General features: G+C 36.3%; 3 protein-coding genes across 8 annotated transcripts in view; 2 read left to right on the forward strand and 1 right to left on the reverse strand.

Moving 5' to 3' along the window:
* LOC139752773 (uncharacterized) overlaps positions 1–3,183 on the forward strand; it is a 28,492-nt gene extending 25,309 nt beyond the window's left edge. For all 3 annotated transcript variants that reach the window (XM_071668687.1, XM_071668686.1, XM_071668685.1), the window contains 3 exons: positions 374–498; positions 2,347–2,465; positions 2,706–3,183. In XM_071668687.1, coding sequence (XP_071524788.1) covers positions 374–498; positions 2,347–2,465; positions 2,706–3,183 — 722 coding nt within the window. The remainder of the gene's footprint in view (positions 1–373; positions 499–2,346; positions 2,466–2,705) is intronic.
* Positions 3,184–4,367: 1,184 nt separating this feature from the next.
* On the reverse strand, positions 4,368–9,521 carry mRpL52 (mitochondrial ribosomal protein L52). The gene is made up of 4 exons (XM_071668688.1): positions 9,280–9,521; positions 7,278–7,347; positions 6,354–6,480; positions 4,368–4,864 (listed from the first exon to the last, which is right to left on the reverse strand). Exons 1-4 carry the CDS (start codon positions 9,317–9,319, stop codon positions 4,694–4,696), a joined length of 408 nt encoding a protein of 135 aa, XP_071524789.1. The 5' UTR covers positions 9,320–9,521; the 3' UTR covers positions 4,368–4,693.
* Positions 9,522–10,797: 1,276 nt separating this feature from the next.
* Hyccin (PI4KA lipid kinase complex subunit hyccin) overlaps positions 10,798–18,428 on the forward strand; it is a 79,610-nt gene continuing 71,979 nt past the window's right edge. For all 4 annotated transcript variants that reach the window (XM_071668673.1, XM_071668675.1, XM_071668674.1 and 1 more), the window contains exons 1-3: positions 10,798–10,910; positions 14,900–15,061; positions 16,157–16,301. In XM_071668673.1, coding sequence (XP_071524774.1) covers positions 14,916–15,061; positions 16,157–16,301 — 291 coding nt within the window. In that variant the 5' untranslated portion in view covers positions 10,798–10,910; positions 14,900–14,915. The remainder of the gene's footprint in view (positions 10,911–14,899; positions 15,062–16,156; positions 16,302–18,428) is intronic.

An 18,428-nucleotide genomic window follows, 5' to 3' on the forward strand; every position in this document is an offset into this window, starting at 1 on the left:
ATAATGAAGTATTTAAAATAAAATGATGCCTTGAAATCGGAATTTGACATAAGGGCATAAAATTGTGTTGAAATTTTAGGGAGATATAACTCATACAGAAAAAGAGTGTAGAAGCTGAATAATTGATTTTGGAATGACAAGATAGGTTTCTTGATAGGTGAGAGGGAACGATTTAGGAGAAATTAAAGATAATGAGAAGGAAAGACTTAGGTAGTTTGTATACAATAGGTACTTGGAATGTGTTATGTGATGTGGCAGGTATTTTGAAAAAATTAATTACCATTTCATATGTTGACACATTTGTTACTGACAGATAATAAGTTGTAAATAACTGTAAATATTTCATAATCTTATATTGTTTTATTTTTTGTAGGTGTGTCTTTTAGCACTGTGGCCTTACTTGCTGGAAGCATCTGTAACAACCTTTCAATTACCAGCCTAGTTTCCCCACTCACTGAATTTATAAGCAAGGTTTCAGAAAATTATAATTTGGTGAAGGTTAGTGATGGTTGTTAATGCAAAAATATTGTCTTGAGTTGATTCTATAATAGTAGACAAACATTTCTTTCATGCTTTTCCACTGTTTCCCAAGGTAATGCTGAAAAATATATTAAAACAGGGCACATTCACTCACATCTCATTCTCTATGTCATGTGCAGTTCACTGAAACCACAGCCTGTTATCCAGTGGTTCTTCTAGCCACTTCACATACCCTGGTTCCGTCCATTGACAGTACATCACTCATTGTACAGTTAAGAGAAAAACTTTGGTTTTCACTACCTGTGGCAACCAAGTTCTAGAGTTATAGTTTGGTTTTAGAACTTGGGGAGATTATATGGGACATTTCATCCCTAGATTGTTAATGAAGAACTACATGAACATAGAAGGAAGGAGCTGCAGGGAATTTTCTGTCTTCATCAAAAAGATCGTAGTGATATGACGAACTTTGCATTTATATCTTCTATGTAGTTTCCTGTCATTCACATTATTTCAGTGACCAAATACAGTTAAGGGAAAAACTTTGGTTTTCACTACCTGTGGCAACCAAGTTCTAGAGTTATAGTTTGGTTTTAGAACTTGGAGAGATTATATGGGACATTTCATCCCAAGATTGTTAATGAAGAACTACATGAACATAGAAGGAAGGAGCTGCAGGGAATCTTTTGTCTTCATCAAAAAGGTCATAGTGATATGACGAACTTTGCATTTATATCTTCTATGTAGTTTCCTGTCATTCTCATTATTTCAGTGACCAAAGCATTGTTCATCTAGTAATTCATAATGATACATCATATCAGGTTCATTAAGTTTCCTTTCATAAGGTAAACTGTGTAAGAATGTGTAATGGTGTCTTCGAGGAAGGCATGTGAGAACTGGGATGAATGGAGACTCTTTTGGTGATAGCCAATCCCTTGATGGGATTCGTAAGAATGGGCATCAAAGATATAGATAGATTGATAGATGTGTTAGTTCCCACAAAAATAAAAGCATCAGAGTGATCTTTTGTATTTGTAAATATTAAATGGAATTTTGTTTTTATTAGCATTAATATTCTTTAAAAATCATATTAGAAAGTGAAAAATATATATTTAAGTAATTTAAGAGATGGCAAAAAAAAGTGTTCTCCAATAAATGAAGTAACTTAAGTCATTGACAGGTCACATACATATGTTTCTTTTCATACATTTCCAATGTTAAGGAGGTAGCATTAAGAGCAAATGTGTGAGTGTAAAGTGAGCTCCAGACTGTTGGGGGTAAAGATGAAAGTGGATTTTGGGAGATGGATGATTAATAGTGCTTATGCACCTGGCTATGAGAAGAAAGATGATGGGAGTCAGTTTGGGAGCAGCTGAGTGAGTGTGTCAGCAGTTTTGATGCAAGAGATCGGGTATTAGGGATTGATGATTGAAATGCAAGTTTTTCTTTTTTTTCATACTTGATCGCTGTTTCCCACATTAGCAAGGTAGTGGCAGGAACAGATGAAGAAAGGCCACATCTGCTCTCATCCATTCTCTAGCTCTCATGTAATGCACCGAAAGTATAGCTCCCTATCCTCAGACAGGTTCCACAGACCTTTCATTGGTTTACCCCTGAGGCTTCACATACCCTGGTTTAATTCACTGATATCATGTTGAGTTTGTATTCCAGTATGGATGAATAGGTGGTGATGTGCAAACATTGGCATTTGATTATGCATATGGGATAGAAATATAGATGGAAATTTATGTTGTGCATCAGGATAGAGGGACAGAAGCTATTAAATGTGCATTAAATGCTAAGGACTGTGCGTTCTCTGTTAAAGATTGTGCATTAAATGTAGTCAGATGGTGAATTTACTTGTTTCAGGTGTCTGGTGTAAGTGATTTATACTGTTTTTATCCTGTTGAGTATCATCCTCTCGGATACGCAGCCTTCATTTACCACCCATTGGACACACATAATGTGGACCTCAAGCTTTATACCAGGTGAGTTACTGTGGTAGACTGCATATGGTAAAGTAATTGCTTCTTGTATAAATTTCTAGAATGGCCAGTATTTTAGAATTTCAAAGACCATAAAAATGTAAAATTTATTAGGCTAATTAACTGTTATTCCAATAAAATTCATTTTTAATTGATGAGAAAAGCATTATCATGGAAGATATAGTAATTACTAATATTTGGTTATTTTAGATTTATTAGCATCTTAATAAAAACAATTTTCAGGGATGACAGGCAGGCATTGTTAGTTGTACATTCTCTCTTAGAAGTACTTCCAAAGGATGCTAACATCAAACCTCCAGCTGTGAATATACAAGACTATCATATCCAGGTTGAAAAACTAAGGCATCAGTTGCTGGCCAAGATGAAAGAGGCTACCACCTATGCTACAGAGGGCTGTGAGGCCCAGTTTAAAGCCTACAAGAAAAGTAAAGACATTGACATTGTATCAGCAGAACCCGTTGCAGGGAAGTCAGGAGAATCAGATGTAGACCTCCCAACAAAAGGTAGGCCAAAAATTGTTAGAAGTACGATACAAGAGGCCATTCAGGTTAACAATGAGGAGTATATGAACGAAAGGGAAGATGTTTTAGCAAGGAAGGGAGATGTAACATTTGATGCCAAATTATATTGTATTTGGAGGAAGAAATTACATGAAATTCAGTTGGAAGTTGACAATTTGTATATAAAGTATCTTGAATGAATTTGTTAATTTGTATTTTTGATGATACTATTATACTGTCAGAACCTCTGTGATAATTTTGTTTCATTTATCCCAACAATATAGAAATGTCTTGTGAAGCTGTTTTGAGGGTACAGGGGTACATATAAGAACTTTCGTGTGTGTATGTTTTGTTGACTTTCAGCATTGCCCTTGTGCCCATTTGGTTGAGCTACCTGGATATTTTTCCTCATCTTAAGGCCTAGCCTTGATATTCACTAGTCTGTAGCTGTAGTTTGCAGCTTTGTTAAATTTGCTTTTGACAGGGTTGATAAGTGCTGGTGAGGTAGAATTTAGGAAGAAGTGAATGAATTTTATACTGAGGGTACTACGGGATTCTTCATATTGTCAAAATTTTATACCAGTCAATATTCTAAGGGCATTTAGTTTGTCTACTGCTTCTGTGTTGATATGGTGTGGGGATTAACTGTCATATGTGTTGAGTGTAATACTAAAGATAGTTGATATTTTGTTGAATGGAAGTAATTAGCCACAAAATGTTTATGAAATATTTTCAAATAAACCTGTAAGGAGCATATTACACAGTTATAACATAAATAAGACCAACTGAAATGCCCTAAAACAAGTGGGAATTTAAAAAGATCTACATCACGGTGAGTCAGCTGTATGTTTGTTTTCATAATGCATGATATTATTCACAGATGGTACCAGAAACCTGAAGTCTGGCAGATGTTTCAAGGTCTCTGGGGATGTTCACAAATATAGCTGAAAAGAGAAGCATTTTCTGAAATGTTTAGGGCAAAAACATATGTCACAAAGAAGAGAAAAAATAACTTGCATCTAATTTTGTGTGAGCGGTTTAAGCAATTTTTATTCCTGCATTCCCTTCAGCTTTCAAATTTGTATCATAAATTTATACTCTACCATCTTTTTAATTTGTACACATACTTTCATACAAATATGCTTAATGTATTTATTAGCTTTCATCTTGCTCATCCCACACACTTGCATTTAACCTGGTTATCAAAAAAATCCTCTTTTAATGTTTTCTTACATATATGCATGTTATCTCTCTTGCTTCACCATATACCATAGTCTCTACTTTTCTAAAGTGAACTAGTTACTCCTTAGTTTCTTCAAGATATTCCTAAAGTGAATTATAATCTAGTCAATTTCAAATAAAGCTCAAACTGTAAGTAAAATACTTTTTAATATCAAACTTTATTACGTTACATTCGTAATATATAATTACACTCTTGATATATAAACACCATCTATATAAACAACCTCTTCCTCCTTAAGTACCAAGAGTTAAATTATGAAAGAATGCAGTAACCATACTGAACTATTATATCTATTATTACAATAAAAACTGAACTGTTATTAAGGAGCTTATTTTTAGGTTCTGGAATAGCATTAAGCTATATCTTACTAAAGAGTGCTTTGGTCCAAAAGCTATTTTTGGATGTTATTTACGTGCCACCTTACCTTTATATTTCTCGATATCAAGTGTTACACATTACTCAAAACATTAAGAGCTATCTGAACTTAATTCATTGGCTTTAAGTTTTAGTAACCTATGACCCTTGGGTTTCAGTTTTGCATCCTGAATTTCTTGTTTCTTTTGTTTCTCTTCAAGCTGTATTTTCTGATGACGTTCAATGGCAAACTTTGTTTCTTTCATTAGCTGCAAGACTTTGACCTGCAATAGAAAAAAAATTATATACTAAAATGCAAAATTTTCAAGTACATTACACATGAATGCTACAGAGAGGATGTGAGCAAATAAGGCCATTTGTTTGTCTGTCTGTGACACTACCTTGCTACCATGGGAAACGGCGAACAAGTATAGAAAGAAAAGTACTTGATCAACAAATAGTAAGAGCAAATTATCAGGACCTAAATGAACTTATATCACGAAAGCTGTCTCCCCCTTCAAATACTCTTCCTCAATCCTACACTCCATGTCTTCCTTACCAGCCTTTCCAATCCTGCTACTCTTCATTCCTTCCCTCATGTAATTATAAGTTTTCTCCCTCAACTCTCCACAACAACCAGTCCTCCTCCCTTCATTTTCCTCTCTTCTTCCCTTTCCCCTTCCTATACTTCACCCATCTCCTCTCTTAACCTTCTCCTTCCTCTTCTCTTATCCCCCCTTGTGCTCTCCTGAATATCTCTTTCTCATCTTTCCTCCTCTTACTCTTCCATCTCCTCTCCCCTTCCAAAACCAATAACAAATAAATAAAAAATTCTCATACTTGTTCGCTGTTGTTTTAACAAGGTAATGCCAGGAACAGGTGCAACAATTACTTCATCTGCTCACAGATGGCCACCAGTATAAGAGATTTTCAGGCAGGAACAGGCATCAAAGACAAAGACAGACAAATCTTAATGTCTCGCTGTTTACTATGTTCAATTATTATTCTCTTAATACTAATAACTTAACAAGCATTTACTGTTTCTTTTCATTTTTACAAAAGTATTAAACAAATTACTTTTAAAGTATATATTGTCATTGTTTCTCATGGTTTTATTATTATTTTTCATTAATGTAAAAGGTTATAAATTTTCCATTTCTTGACATAAGTGTGTTAATGCTAACCAATGTATATAAATGGTGAAACTATATAAGTACTGTGTGTTCATTTTTTGACATTAGTGTGTTTATGATAACCAAATTATATAAATGGTGAAACTACATAAACAAGTACCAAGTGTTAATGAAACTGACAGGTTATGATTTACATTATTCACTGTGATATCCAGAAGAATTTTTCTAGCATAGCTAAGAGCCTCATTGGTCACCAAGTGTTGTTTATTATTCTCCTTTTCTCTGTAATTTAACAAGCTTTCACTTGTCATAATTAGTTAAGCATAAAGTAAATGTTTACTTTTATTGAAACATGTTAACATTTCAATGTTTAAGAGGTAATCAAAGTGGTTTACTTTTATTTAAAACATGTTTTAAAAGTGGATCTTAGTTCATGAACCAAAGGGGAAATGCAACATGAACAGAAAATTTCAGTCACGAAAAAGTAATCTCGAACTATTGAAACAGCAAATGGCAAACTCACCATCAGCAAGGGAGACCTATAATTATACCTGGTGAAAAAACCATCTGGAAAAGTGAAAAATGTATGCATGATACAGATGGAGAGAAATAGAGTACATGAAATTCAGACATGACGTACAGCAATGTCACGTTGCTCCTGAGCTCTCCTTCGTTGTCCACTTCGAAGTGGAGTAGGCCGTCCATCAAGGAAAGTGTAATCAGGTCCATCTATTAATGGTCCATGTGCTCCCATTGACGTCTTGAAACTAGGAGTGGGTAAAACAAATTGGCATTAGAAAGTGAACTCATGTTATTCCCAACTCATGTCAATAATTGTAAAATTCTGAAGCACAAAAGACTGTGTGAATCAGATAATAAAATGCTTGATAGCAATTAGAAAAATTTGCTGCTGTAGTTAAGGGGTGAAAGTATTAGACTTAAGATAACATACAACTTAAAATAGAAAGAGGGAAACCTCTTCCAAATTAATACAATTATGATAATTATGAAATACTGCAGTAAAGCATAAAGATATACCCTAAGGGTAGAATGTAAAGAGCAAGGAATGTGTCAAGTATGGTATAAAAAGGTGGCCCTTCTGATGATGAAGTATAGGAAACAATAACCAGACTCATGCAAAAATATCAAAAAGAGACATCTAAAATTTGGAAAAACATCATCTAGGAACAATTACCATGAAAGAGTCCTACTGTTACCCAAAACTTTTCTAAAGGCTCATGCAGGCCAAGGCTGCAATACTTTTGGTGGCAGGAAAATGTAAGCTCCTTTAGAGTGGTAAGTTCTTTGGAAGTAAAGTCTAACCAAAGAACTTCCACTTCCCTGCTACTGTAAGTTGTGAAGCCTCTGGCGGCAGGAGCATTTAGAAAGGTCCTGGTTAACACCAGGGCTCCTTCACAGAAATTGGTCCTGGGGTAATTATTTTTTTTTTCCAAAACAAGGAACAGAGAAGAGGGCCAAAAGAGGATATACCCTCAAAAAAGAAAAATATATATATATACACACACACACCTAATATCCTACTCTGAAATTTAAAGTACTCTACCTTTTGGGGAAGCTTCCCAATATACTAGAAGTTGTGGAAAAGCATCTTGAATAAGCAAATTTCACAGCATCTGGGGAAAAAAGGGCATAAATGTACTACATCATGTTCACAATGCAATGTTCATGAAGTATGTTAGATTATACATAATTTTATATACTACAAAACGCTGAAGTTTGAATCAATTAAGTAAAACTGCACAAGCCCCAATGAATAACAAATTAGCGATTCATTCAACAATAGTAGTTGGGCCACAAATACATATGAAAACAATTACCCCATACAACCCAACAAGCATTAAACATCTGCTCTCCTAAACTTTAACCATCCAGGCATTCTCCCAAGACAAACACAAGTCACATTTTCCTGTCTATACTCTAGAGAATACCCATCCCTACAATGCTACAAAAACTATTTCAACATATCCCAAAACCCTTAACACCCACAGTGCAACTAACTCAGTGAAGACACAGAATGCTTACTACTCATTTGCTCTAAACTCTCAGCACAAAGATACACACACAACATCACTATGCCTTATGACGTATGGTCCCAACCAAAAAACCAAGGCAATAATGGAAATAGTAACAACAATCAAAGAATTTGTGAGATTTTAATAAAAGTAGATGAAACACTTCTAGAAATCAAGAAATAATAAAACCCAACAACTCCAAGTGGCCAAGATCTATATTATCTACATTATTTGAGTTGCTTGGCAACTATCACTAAATTCTCAACACTATATTATCACTGCAAGACAAAATCACTCCATATCCAAAGCTAATTGCAATTACATTAAGGAAATAGTTAATAGTATGATAAAGTGCACTAACTTTATATGACACTGATCAAGATGCTATTTCCACAAAGAGAATGCAGAGAATTGAGGACGAATGTGTTTGTTATACATGCAGTACAATAGTGAAAACTGTATCAAAAGGTAATGTGTCATCTCTTATATGAAACTCTATTACATTCTGACCTAACAAATATTGGGTTAACCACTCACTGCTAAATGAATATTCTGAAGCAGAAGTCTACAAACGTATGGAATATTAGTAAGAAGAAAATGATCAATGTAGAGAAAGCATTAGGATCCTAAATTGAAATTAATTCCTACTTAAGTACATGCCAGTAAATTGATTCTACTTTATAGTGGCATTTCAACCATTGTTTCATAGAGGTATTTTGGCAACTCTTTGGCAATGGATTGTCAAACAGCGTTTAACTAAATAGTTTTCCCTAAATAACACCTTACTGCCACATAAACTGATTTTCATATAGGATCTAAATTTTTTTTGTAACTATTCCATATTACTAAATAAACTGATTTCCATATGGGATATAATTTTTTTGGTTATTCCACTTTATTACCAGATAAACTGATTTTCATATGGGATATAAAGTATTTTGCATTTATCAAAATTTACACAAATTTAAATTCTAATGAGCAAAATGATCCATTTTTTGCAGGAAATCCATCAGAGGAAAAAAAACTTAACCTTATACCCATCTTGAAGTCTATGGCGATTGTTAGGTTTACACAGTCCAACCAAACAACCTTATGCCTATCCCCCAACCAAGTTAATACTCTATTTCTATATCTTCCAAGGATACCTCACTGTAACCCTGGAGTTGCAAGATGTTCAAATAAATAACTAAAGTGGGAGGCGTAAAATGAATAAAGCCCAAATATAAATTTGGTGGTAAGATAATCTGAACCCACCGACTATTCACTAAAATAACCTTAAAATTATCATGCCTGTTAAAAGTTGCTTCTGTGGTGCTCTTTAACTCCACATTTACCTCAGCAACTTTAATCAATGTAACCCATTATTTTTTTAAGGCAATCCCTGTTAGTGGAATAACTACACTAAACAACCTGCTGATTATTTTACCCTGTTGTACGAAAAAAAAATTAACTTGCCCACAATTATAGTGTGTCAGTGTCACTTTTAGGTGACTTTATCATATGACAATACTTTTCTACATACTTTTAACTTACTATTTACTACAACTACATTTGGAGCCCTTAACACCCTCATCTTCCGGTCTGTTATGTAGTTTACTTCCTTTTCACGTCCGATTACTCTTCATCGCCTTCTTAACCGGTGAGTTGGTTGTTACGCTCACTTAATGGTGGTTCAGTCATTCAAGCCGTTATAATCCTTCTAATGAGATTGTTTATCCCCAGTGTGGTGACCCCAGTCAGCTGGGGCGGAGGTTCTGTTGACGTAGAATAATTCCCGGCTTATCTCGTGGGGCATAATTCTATTAACTCCGTATTACTTCTCTCTAATTTGATAACTAATATTATCTCTATTACTACAATGATATTTTAAAGTCTAAGTTCCGTAGTTATCCTTGGGGATAGGGTAGAAATAATATTACACCCGTATCTCTTGTGATCGTTGAAGGCAAGAGGGGTGAGAATCTTGCTTAGTGAGAATCCTCTACTCCTGTATTATTACAATCCAAAAGAAGACACAGAAGAAAGAGTCAGGTGAACATGTCTTTTTTCCTTCAGGCGTGACACAGCAAAAGGGTATTATGAAATTAGTTATTAATTGGGATTCAAGGAGCGTGAGTCCATCTGTGACCTAAATATCTAATTTTTGTAACATGAAGGAGATTGTAGCAGATGTAGCCCAATTGACTGAATATCTTTTTCACTCTTTTGTAGTGACTTACCAACTTAGCATAGGTAAAATGCCCCAATCAAAAGTCATCATAGGCAAAACAAACGAAGTAGAACAAGAAAGCAAAGATAATAAGGGTGCAGCAGGTGATTCTAGACCCGACTCTTTAAATAAAATCAGAAAAATTACAGGAGGATGAAAAGGCGTAGAAGGGGAAGGGAACGATGATCTAGGATCTCACCTGACCCCGACTTTACATGAATGCAACTAGACCATCTGCCGCCTAGTTTGAGCTTGTAGCAGAATTCCACATGTTGGACAATTTCTCAATTGCAGATTAAGAAAAGCTGTTTTACTAGTGTTTCAGTAGCCGGTTTGACAATAAGTAAAGGGATTTTTAGAGTAAGCTGAGATCGCCTATTCTGCTGTAATGGAAACTCATATTGCAAATGAACTGAGAACACACACACACCACACACACACACTCAGGACTTAAGAGGTGTTGCCGGGATCACCAGCAGGAGGTTGCACTATTGTATCTGGGTTTTTAGTAGCGTGGGGAAACCTTTTCACTCCAAAGATGTCTACATTTCCCTGCTACTAGAAGTCGCGCAACGTTTAGAAGGAAAAAAAAATCCCTTTAACACCAGGACTCTTTCATAGAAACTGGTCCTGGGGTAATACTGAGTAATGAATGAATGAATGGCGATTGAAGACAAGAGCTCTTAATTTTCTGCCTCAGACCCCGCTAATCTTTTAAATCAACTTGTTTATATATCGCTCTATGGCAAGTTGTTCCTAAAAGGTGTATTGGTGTTGGAAGATAAAATTTGAAAGAAAGGTAATGAGTGTATTAATTTTTTATGCTGTTTGAATTTGGCGGGGCCTACGTCATAAGCCAGAGGCCAGGGACCAGCCAGTCACAAGCTCAGTTTGCAAGTGTCAATATGGCAGACGACATGGATAAACTTCAATGACACAGAATATACAATATCTGGTAAGGAAACGTATATAGTACATTACATACACTTGTTGGTGTTACCAGTAGTATTGTAAGTCAACTCACTGGTCGTTTACGATGTATATGGTGTCTAGAAATATGGCCAAGCCTCATATCACCTATGGAGGGAGTGTCATTTCAGAACACTCCCCCTTACTTATATCGTTTAAGATGTCAAGTGATAGTTAAAGAGAGACTGTGTTTTCATAAGAATCAGCACATTCTATGTTAAAAGCATGATAGATGATTATATATACTCACAAGTGAATCTTCGACTCCTACTTATTTTGATTTGTGGCCTGCATTTTTTTTTTTCTCTGACTGACGGCACGACTCAAAATATGTTCCTCTTTGGCTTTTAGTTATTACCAACCTTGATTATGTTTGGTAGATATATGTATATGCTTCAAGGGCACCATGAATCCAGCTTTTGGAGGTGAAAGAAAATCATGTAAATGAAGGGTGATTGTTAAGTTTAGGGGCTTGGGCAATTGGACTTTGAAATATTATTCAGGGTAGAATGATATGAAATATTTAGGAATGAGCATGGTTTGGAAGTCGTAGTTTTAAATTCTTTTCACATGATGATTGATACATTGGAGAGGTGGGCCATGAAGATCAAGTCAATAGTGTTGTCAATTTACGTAAGATTGGATGAAATACTTATGAAAAACAACAGACCCTCAGCATACTTAACATGTATTCCCATGACAGCTAACTTATACCGTATTTCATTTGAAAGAAAAACATGCGATTGTTTTGGTATTGTGTTTATGTACTGTTATTGGGAAGGTTATATGCTGTATGCTTTCATATTCACAAAATTGCATCCCATATAGCAAATGTACTCTAGCACATATTCATCATCATGTAGTGGGATTGAGGAGATGATTATTTTGTTGGTATTTTTAACTAACATTCTAAATTAAGTTAAATATCGGGTACTGAATGTAGTGTCCTAGTATAAGTACTCTACACCTCCATTCACTCAGGAGCTTTATTGATATCATTTAGTTGTTATAATATGCTATATTTTAAGTAAAATGAGACCAGGGGAATGAAATTTAGACCATCATATATTTTTTATACGATGATGATTTTTGTTTCTGCCTCTTCCATGCATTGACTTATGGTATTTTGTCCACAAACCTGTCATACATTACACTTGACAACACTTATCTCACACATCTCATTCTTCGTAACTCAAGATTTCCTGTGGTGAGCAGTAGTTAGAAGTAGTATGTAGGAACATTTAAGCAGGAGCATCAGGTAGAAACATTTGGTAGAAGTAGTAGGTTTGAACATAAGACAGGAGCATTAAGTATATGTTGTCAGTAGGAACATTAGGTAGGAGCTTCTGCAAACACTGCACTAGAGTTGCACTCTGCCAGTGGCCCTTTGAGGGTAACTAAAGGCTAAAAAGCAACACTTGAGTTCATTAATTATAGGGACTCTATTGCCTTGCCACCCCCTGGAGGGAGTTCCAAGTGGGGAACAGGTGTCAGAGATGTAGATAGATGGGTAGATGAAAATTAGGTTGATAGCTAAGGTCATTATAAAACAAAAATTAATGCTCCAAATCATGCTCTGCCACGACTTTTATTTGTTAAAATTTACATTAACAGTTGTATATCAAAATCACACAGTATTTCAAGTTAGATGTGTAGGTGAACTGATAAAGCACCTTCACATTTTTTTTCATGAGGTAGCACCAAACTGACAATATTTAAGTCATATTTAAGGCACTGAACCAGGTCCCACTAATCTTTTTATGGTTTACCCTAGACATTTTACATGCTGTGATTCAGTCCACTAACAGCATGTCAACCCCAGTATACCACATTTTTCCAATTTACTCTATCCCATGCATGCCTTTTACCCCCCTGCATGTTCAGGCCCAATTGCTCAAAATCTTCTCTATGTTTTTCCATCTCCAGTTTGGTCTCCTTGTTCTCCTTGATCCCTCCACTTCTGACCCATATATCCTCTCCTTATGTCCGAACTACTATAATACACACTCTTCAGCTTTCTAAACCATGTTCTTTTTATTACCATACCTCTCTCTCATATCCTTTCATTACTTGTTTGATAAAACCACTTTGCATCACAAATTGTCCTCAAACATTTCATTTCCAACACCCCCAGTATCCTCTGCATATTCTTATCCATAACCCATGCCTTGCATCCATATAATAATGTTGGGATAACTATGCCTTCAAACATACCCTCACATTCTTCAGTGCTCCCATGACCTTTCCCCCCTCACCTACCCTATGACTCACTTCCACTTCCATGGTTCCATGTCCACTCCCAGGTACCTGAAACATTTCACTTCCTCCAGTTTTTCTCTATGTATGGATCTCAAACTATCCCTCACCCCTGCCAAACTTAATATAATCACCTTGCATTTATTCATATTTCCTCTCAATTTCCTCCTTTCACACACTCTTCTAAGCTCATTCACCAAGTTCTGCAGTTTCTTTTTTGAATCCACCAAGAGTGCTATATCATCAGCAAACAACAACTGACTTTAGGCCCTTATCAGTCCCAGATGAGGACACTAAAGGATTCTGAATTCACTGTCTGTTAGCTGAATGGGTGAGATGGCTTTAAAGCATTTCTGATGACATCTGTTCTCCGTAACTATGGGATTAGAAAGAAGAGTTAGTGAGTCATGCATGTGTAAACGAAAGAATCTGCTCCTGTTACATAGGAAAAGGTTGGTTCAAACCCTGAGTTTTCTGATAGGAATGAGTTTGTCAGATTTGAAAATAAACATTTTAAGAATCCCGGCTTGAAATTTTCTATCAGATAATTCCTTTGCCCAGTTGAGACTCAAAAAATGTTTTGGTATTGTAGAAGATTACTAAGGAGCACATTGGAATGAGTTGGGCAGATTTAGAAATAAACTTTGGTGAGTTGTTTAGATCTAGAAGTAAACCTTTTAAGAATACAGGTTTGAAGTTTTCCTGAAAGTTTACCAGACAATGTACTTTAGACCAGTGTATAGTCTGGTTTAAGGTTTGATATTAGGCCATTGAGTATTTTCTTCACTCATTTCCCCTTCATGTGGGTATGCCTTTCAGTTGGAAGCCTCTTTCTCTGCATAAGAAATGTATATTTGATATTTTATTTCATTTTCCCTTCACTTTTGAAAGCCATTCCTTGATTCCTGAGTAACTAGCCTGACGAAGAATTGCCAGTAGTCAGTGAATGATGGAGGAGGGAAGTGGCTACTTGTCATTGCTTCACATTTGCACTGTGATGTCATATACCTGAGTGGGTAAGTGCAAGGTTATGTCCCTGGGAATGAGCATCCAGCAGCCTCTTGTGATTTATTATGGTTGATAGATATGAATCTGCATGGATTTGTTCCGCATTTTTGTTTAGGTAAAACAACATATTAAACTCCCCATTAAGCAAGTGTTTTTTCAAAGGCTTACAGGGGTCTGTGTATGGAAGGGAAATAGTTTTTCTTCCTTCAGAGCATACATGTATTACTTGGGTTCGATGCATCTAGGGGAAGTGTTGATTTTTTTGTATTCTATGTATTTTTCTGTATTCAGTTGTTCTGCCATAGCAAAGTAGTTTCAGGAACAGATGTATAATGGCCTCATTTGCACACACCTACTTTGTCATATATAATGTACTGAAATCATTGCTTAACAACCACAGCCAGGCCTCATAGCCCGTCTTCATATGTCATGGTTCAGTCCAATGACAGCATGTCACCACTTATACACCAATATTATCTAATTCATTATATTTCATCCACACCTCTCACCTTATGGAATGTTCAAGCCTTAATCCCCAAAGCCCACTTCATTCAATCCTTTCATATTTTCTTAGTCTCCTTGTCCTTGTTCCCTCCACTTCTGACATGCAGATCATGGATACAAAGATGGTATTAGCTGAATTTTTTAGTGTCATCATCTGTGTTAAACTCATATAACCTAAGAGAAATGTTTGTTTTTTCCATTGTTTAGATTGTACTTTGCCACAATGGATGGGCTGATGGGTGTTGTGGAAGATTGGCTTGGGGATTGTGATGGTGCTAGTGACTGCAAACAGCTTTATGAATGTTTGCAGAGTTGTGACCAGGAGAAACTAATTAGTGCAGTATATACTCTGTTTGATGAACGATCAAGGTATGCACATATTTTTTCTTTTCAGTATTTGGTAGTCATATAATTTTCATCAAGATTTTACTTACACCAATGACTGGTTTGTGGATTAACTTATCTGTAATTGCATATTTACACTGATCCAAGACAAAGTTTAAAGATTTCATTGTTTGCTATAATCCAGCTAGATGCATGTGGGTTTGCTTGGTCTGATGGGACTTTAATTTTACTGGATATTGCTTATTAATAGGATGCAGTTTGAAGTTCTTGTAATCTTAACACTTAGGAGGCCGTTGTTTATAGGTTTAAAGGATGCAGAGATAAAGTAAATAGAGAGGCAATTTGCTGTTACCAAATTGACCTAATTTCAGAGAAAAAAAAATGCTGAAGCCTCAATGATTGTTTCTTTTCCCATATATATATTTATGTAGGCTGCATGTACTTGTTCTCTCTGTGTGAGTGTTTGTAATAACCTGTTTTTACAGCATTGGAAGGATTCTGCATTTATGGGTCCCCATATCTTAGACTTCATAACAATCATACAAGTGATCAGTCCATGTAATGGGTGTATTCATAGTTTCATTAAGAAGGTTATTCCATTCATTCACAATTCTGATACTATAGAAGTACTTCTTTTCATCAATTGTAACAGGTTTTATGCTTAGTTTCTCCTGTAAAACTGTTCTTACCCTTTTTTTTGGCATCTTTGAAATAATGTTACTAATGTCATTATGGAGAAAAAAAAAGGGATGTACTTAGATCATGGTTCCTGAAAAAGGCTCAGTGTGTTAATGCTTAAATTTGTTTTTATGATCAAGAATGATTGTAAAGGAGATCCATTTGGTAGCTGAAGTCCTAATTAGCTTTCGTAAAGTTTTAGGTGATTAGCAGTGACTTGCTTGTATTTTATTAGAATAAACTGGAGTAAAGTAATTGACCTGCACCACCCATAGGATCCTGTACATACTAGATATCAACCTTTGTGCAGGCAGGTGTCCCATCAGTTAGATCCTGATTACATATGTGTTGGAAATAGTAAGGAAGAGTGCAGAATAGCATTCAGTGTAACACTTCCAAGAATGAAACATATTTTTTTCCTTAATTTTTCCTCTTGTATAGGTGCCCAGAATTGTTTGAGAGTACAGTGAAACAGCTCTTTGCCCTGGCACGTAGTAAAGATGAACAGTTGCGGGAATTTGTGCTTTTGTTTGCTCCAAGTCTTCTGTACATTTACTTGTCATCCATCAGCTTTGGTGATAAAAAGGTATTTTATAAGCAACTTTCAATTGTATATTTTTCATGATTAAATCCAGGCTTTAATTAGCAATTTTTTCTAAATTCAGTTTGCTGTAATTGCTCAAAATTTGGTATTTAGTGCTTCAGATTTTGTTGAAAAATATGTGAATCCTTTAAATGAAAATTTATCTGGATTTAAGTTATTCATTAGAAATTTCAGTTGTGTTTGTGCCTCTTAGCATAAATCAGTATGTCATGCTGCATTCTCATTGGAGTAACATACAGCAGCAGTGTCTATAGTATGAGTGTTGAAAATATAATTTTCCCCCTGTTGCTGGGGATGTATATGTATGTGTGTGTCTGTCTATATATATGAGGGAGAAAGAATACTTCCCACGTATTCCCTGCGTGTCGTAGAAAGCGACTAAAAGGGAAGGGAGCGGGGGGCTGGAAATCCTCACCTCTCAGGTTTTTTTTTTTTTTATTTTCCAAAAGAAGGCAGAGAGAAGGAGGCCAGGTGAGGATATTCCCTCAAAGGCCCAGTCCTCTGTTCTTAACGCTACCTTGCTAATGCGGGAAATGGCGAATAGTATAAAAGAAGAAAAAAAGATTATATATATATTTTTTTTTTTTTTGCCGCTGTCTCCCGCGTTTGCGGGGTAGCGCAAGGAAACAGACGAAAGAAATGGCCCAACCCACCCCCATACACATGTATATACATACGTCCACACACGCAAATATACATACCTACACAGCTTTCCATGGTTTACCCCAGACGCTTCACATGCCTTGATTCAATCCACTGACAGCACGTCAACCCCGGTATACCACATCGCTCCAATTCACTCTATTCCTTGCCCTCCTTTCACCCTCCTGCATGTTCAGGCCCCGATCACACAAAATCTTTTTCACTCCATCTTTCCACCTCCAATTTGGTCTCCCTCTTCTCCTCGTTCCCTCCACCTCCGACACATATATCCTCTTGGTCAATCTTTCCTCACTCATTCTCTCCATGTGCCCAAACCATTTCAAAACACCCTCTTCTGCTCTCTCAACCACGCTCTTTTTATTTCCACACATCTCTCTTACCCTTACGTTACTTACTCGATCAAACCACCTCACACCACACATTGTCCTCAAACATCTCATTTCCAGCACATCCATCCTCCTGCGCACAACTCTATCCATAGTCCACGCCTCGCAACCATACAACATTGTTGGAACCACTATTCCTTCAAACATACCCATTTTTGCTTTCCGAGATAATGTTCTCGACTTCCACACATTCTTCAAGGCTCCCAGAATTTTCGCCCCCTCCCCCACCCTATGATCCACTTCCGCTTCCATGGTTCCATCCGCTGCCAGATCCACTCCCAGATATCTAAAACACTTCACTTCCTCCAGTTTTTCTCCATTCAAACTCACCTCCCAATTGAATTGACCCACAACCCTACTGTACCTAATAACCTTACTCTTATTCACATTTACTCTTAACTTTCTTCTTTCACACACTTTACCAAACTCAGTCACCAGCTTCTGCAGTTTCTCACATGAATCAGCCACCAGCGCTGTATCATCAGAAAATAATGAAAATAATTATTATTTTGCTTTGTTGCTGTCTCCCGCGTTAGCGAGGTAGCACAAGGAAACAGATGAAAGAATGGCCCAACCCACCCACACACACAAGTATATACATACACGTCCACACACAAATATACATACCTATACATCTCAACGTTTACATATATATACACACACACAGACATATACATATATACACATGTACATAATTCATACTGTCTGCCTTTATTCATTCCCATTGCCACCCCGCCACACATGAAATAACAACCCCCTCCCCCCTCATGTGCGCGAGGTGGTAGAGCTAGGAAAAGACAACAAAGGCCACATTCCTTCACACTCAGTCTTTAGCTGTCATGTATAATGCACTGAAACCACAGCATATATATATATATATATATATATATATATAGGGGAGAAAGAATGCTTCCACGTATTCCCTGCGTGTCGTAGAAGGCGACTAAAAGGGGAGGGAGCGGGTTGCTGGAAATCCTCCCCTCTCGTTTTTTTCAAATTTCCAAAAGAAGGAACAGAGAAGGGGGCCAGGTGAGGATATTCTCTCAAAGGCCCAGTCCTC

This window comes from Panulirus ornatus, chromosome 13 (assembly GCF_036320965.1).
Source record: "Panulirus ornatus isolate Po-2019 chromosome 13, ASM3632096v1, whole genome shotgun sequence".
NCBI classification, from domain to species: Eukaryota; Metazoa; Arthropoda; class Malacostraca; order Decapoda; family Palinuridae; genus Panulirus; species Panulirus ornatus.

Excerpts from the sequence above, each read along its gene's own strand:
- mRpL52 (XM_071668688.1), bottom strand. The coding sequence starts at position 9,319 with ATGAGGGTGTTAAGGGCTCCAAATGTAGTTGTAGTAAATA. Across the intron at positions 6,481-7,277 it reads TTGGGAAGCTTCCCCAAAAG|TTTCAAGACGTCAATGGGAG; the intron begins GTAGAGTACTTT and ends ACCCACTCCTAG. Across the intron at positions 4,865-6,353 it reads AGGAGCAACGTGACATTGCT|GTCAAAGTCTTGCAGCTAAT; the intron begins GTACGTCATGTC and ends TTTCTATTGCAG.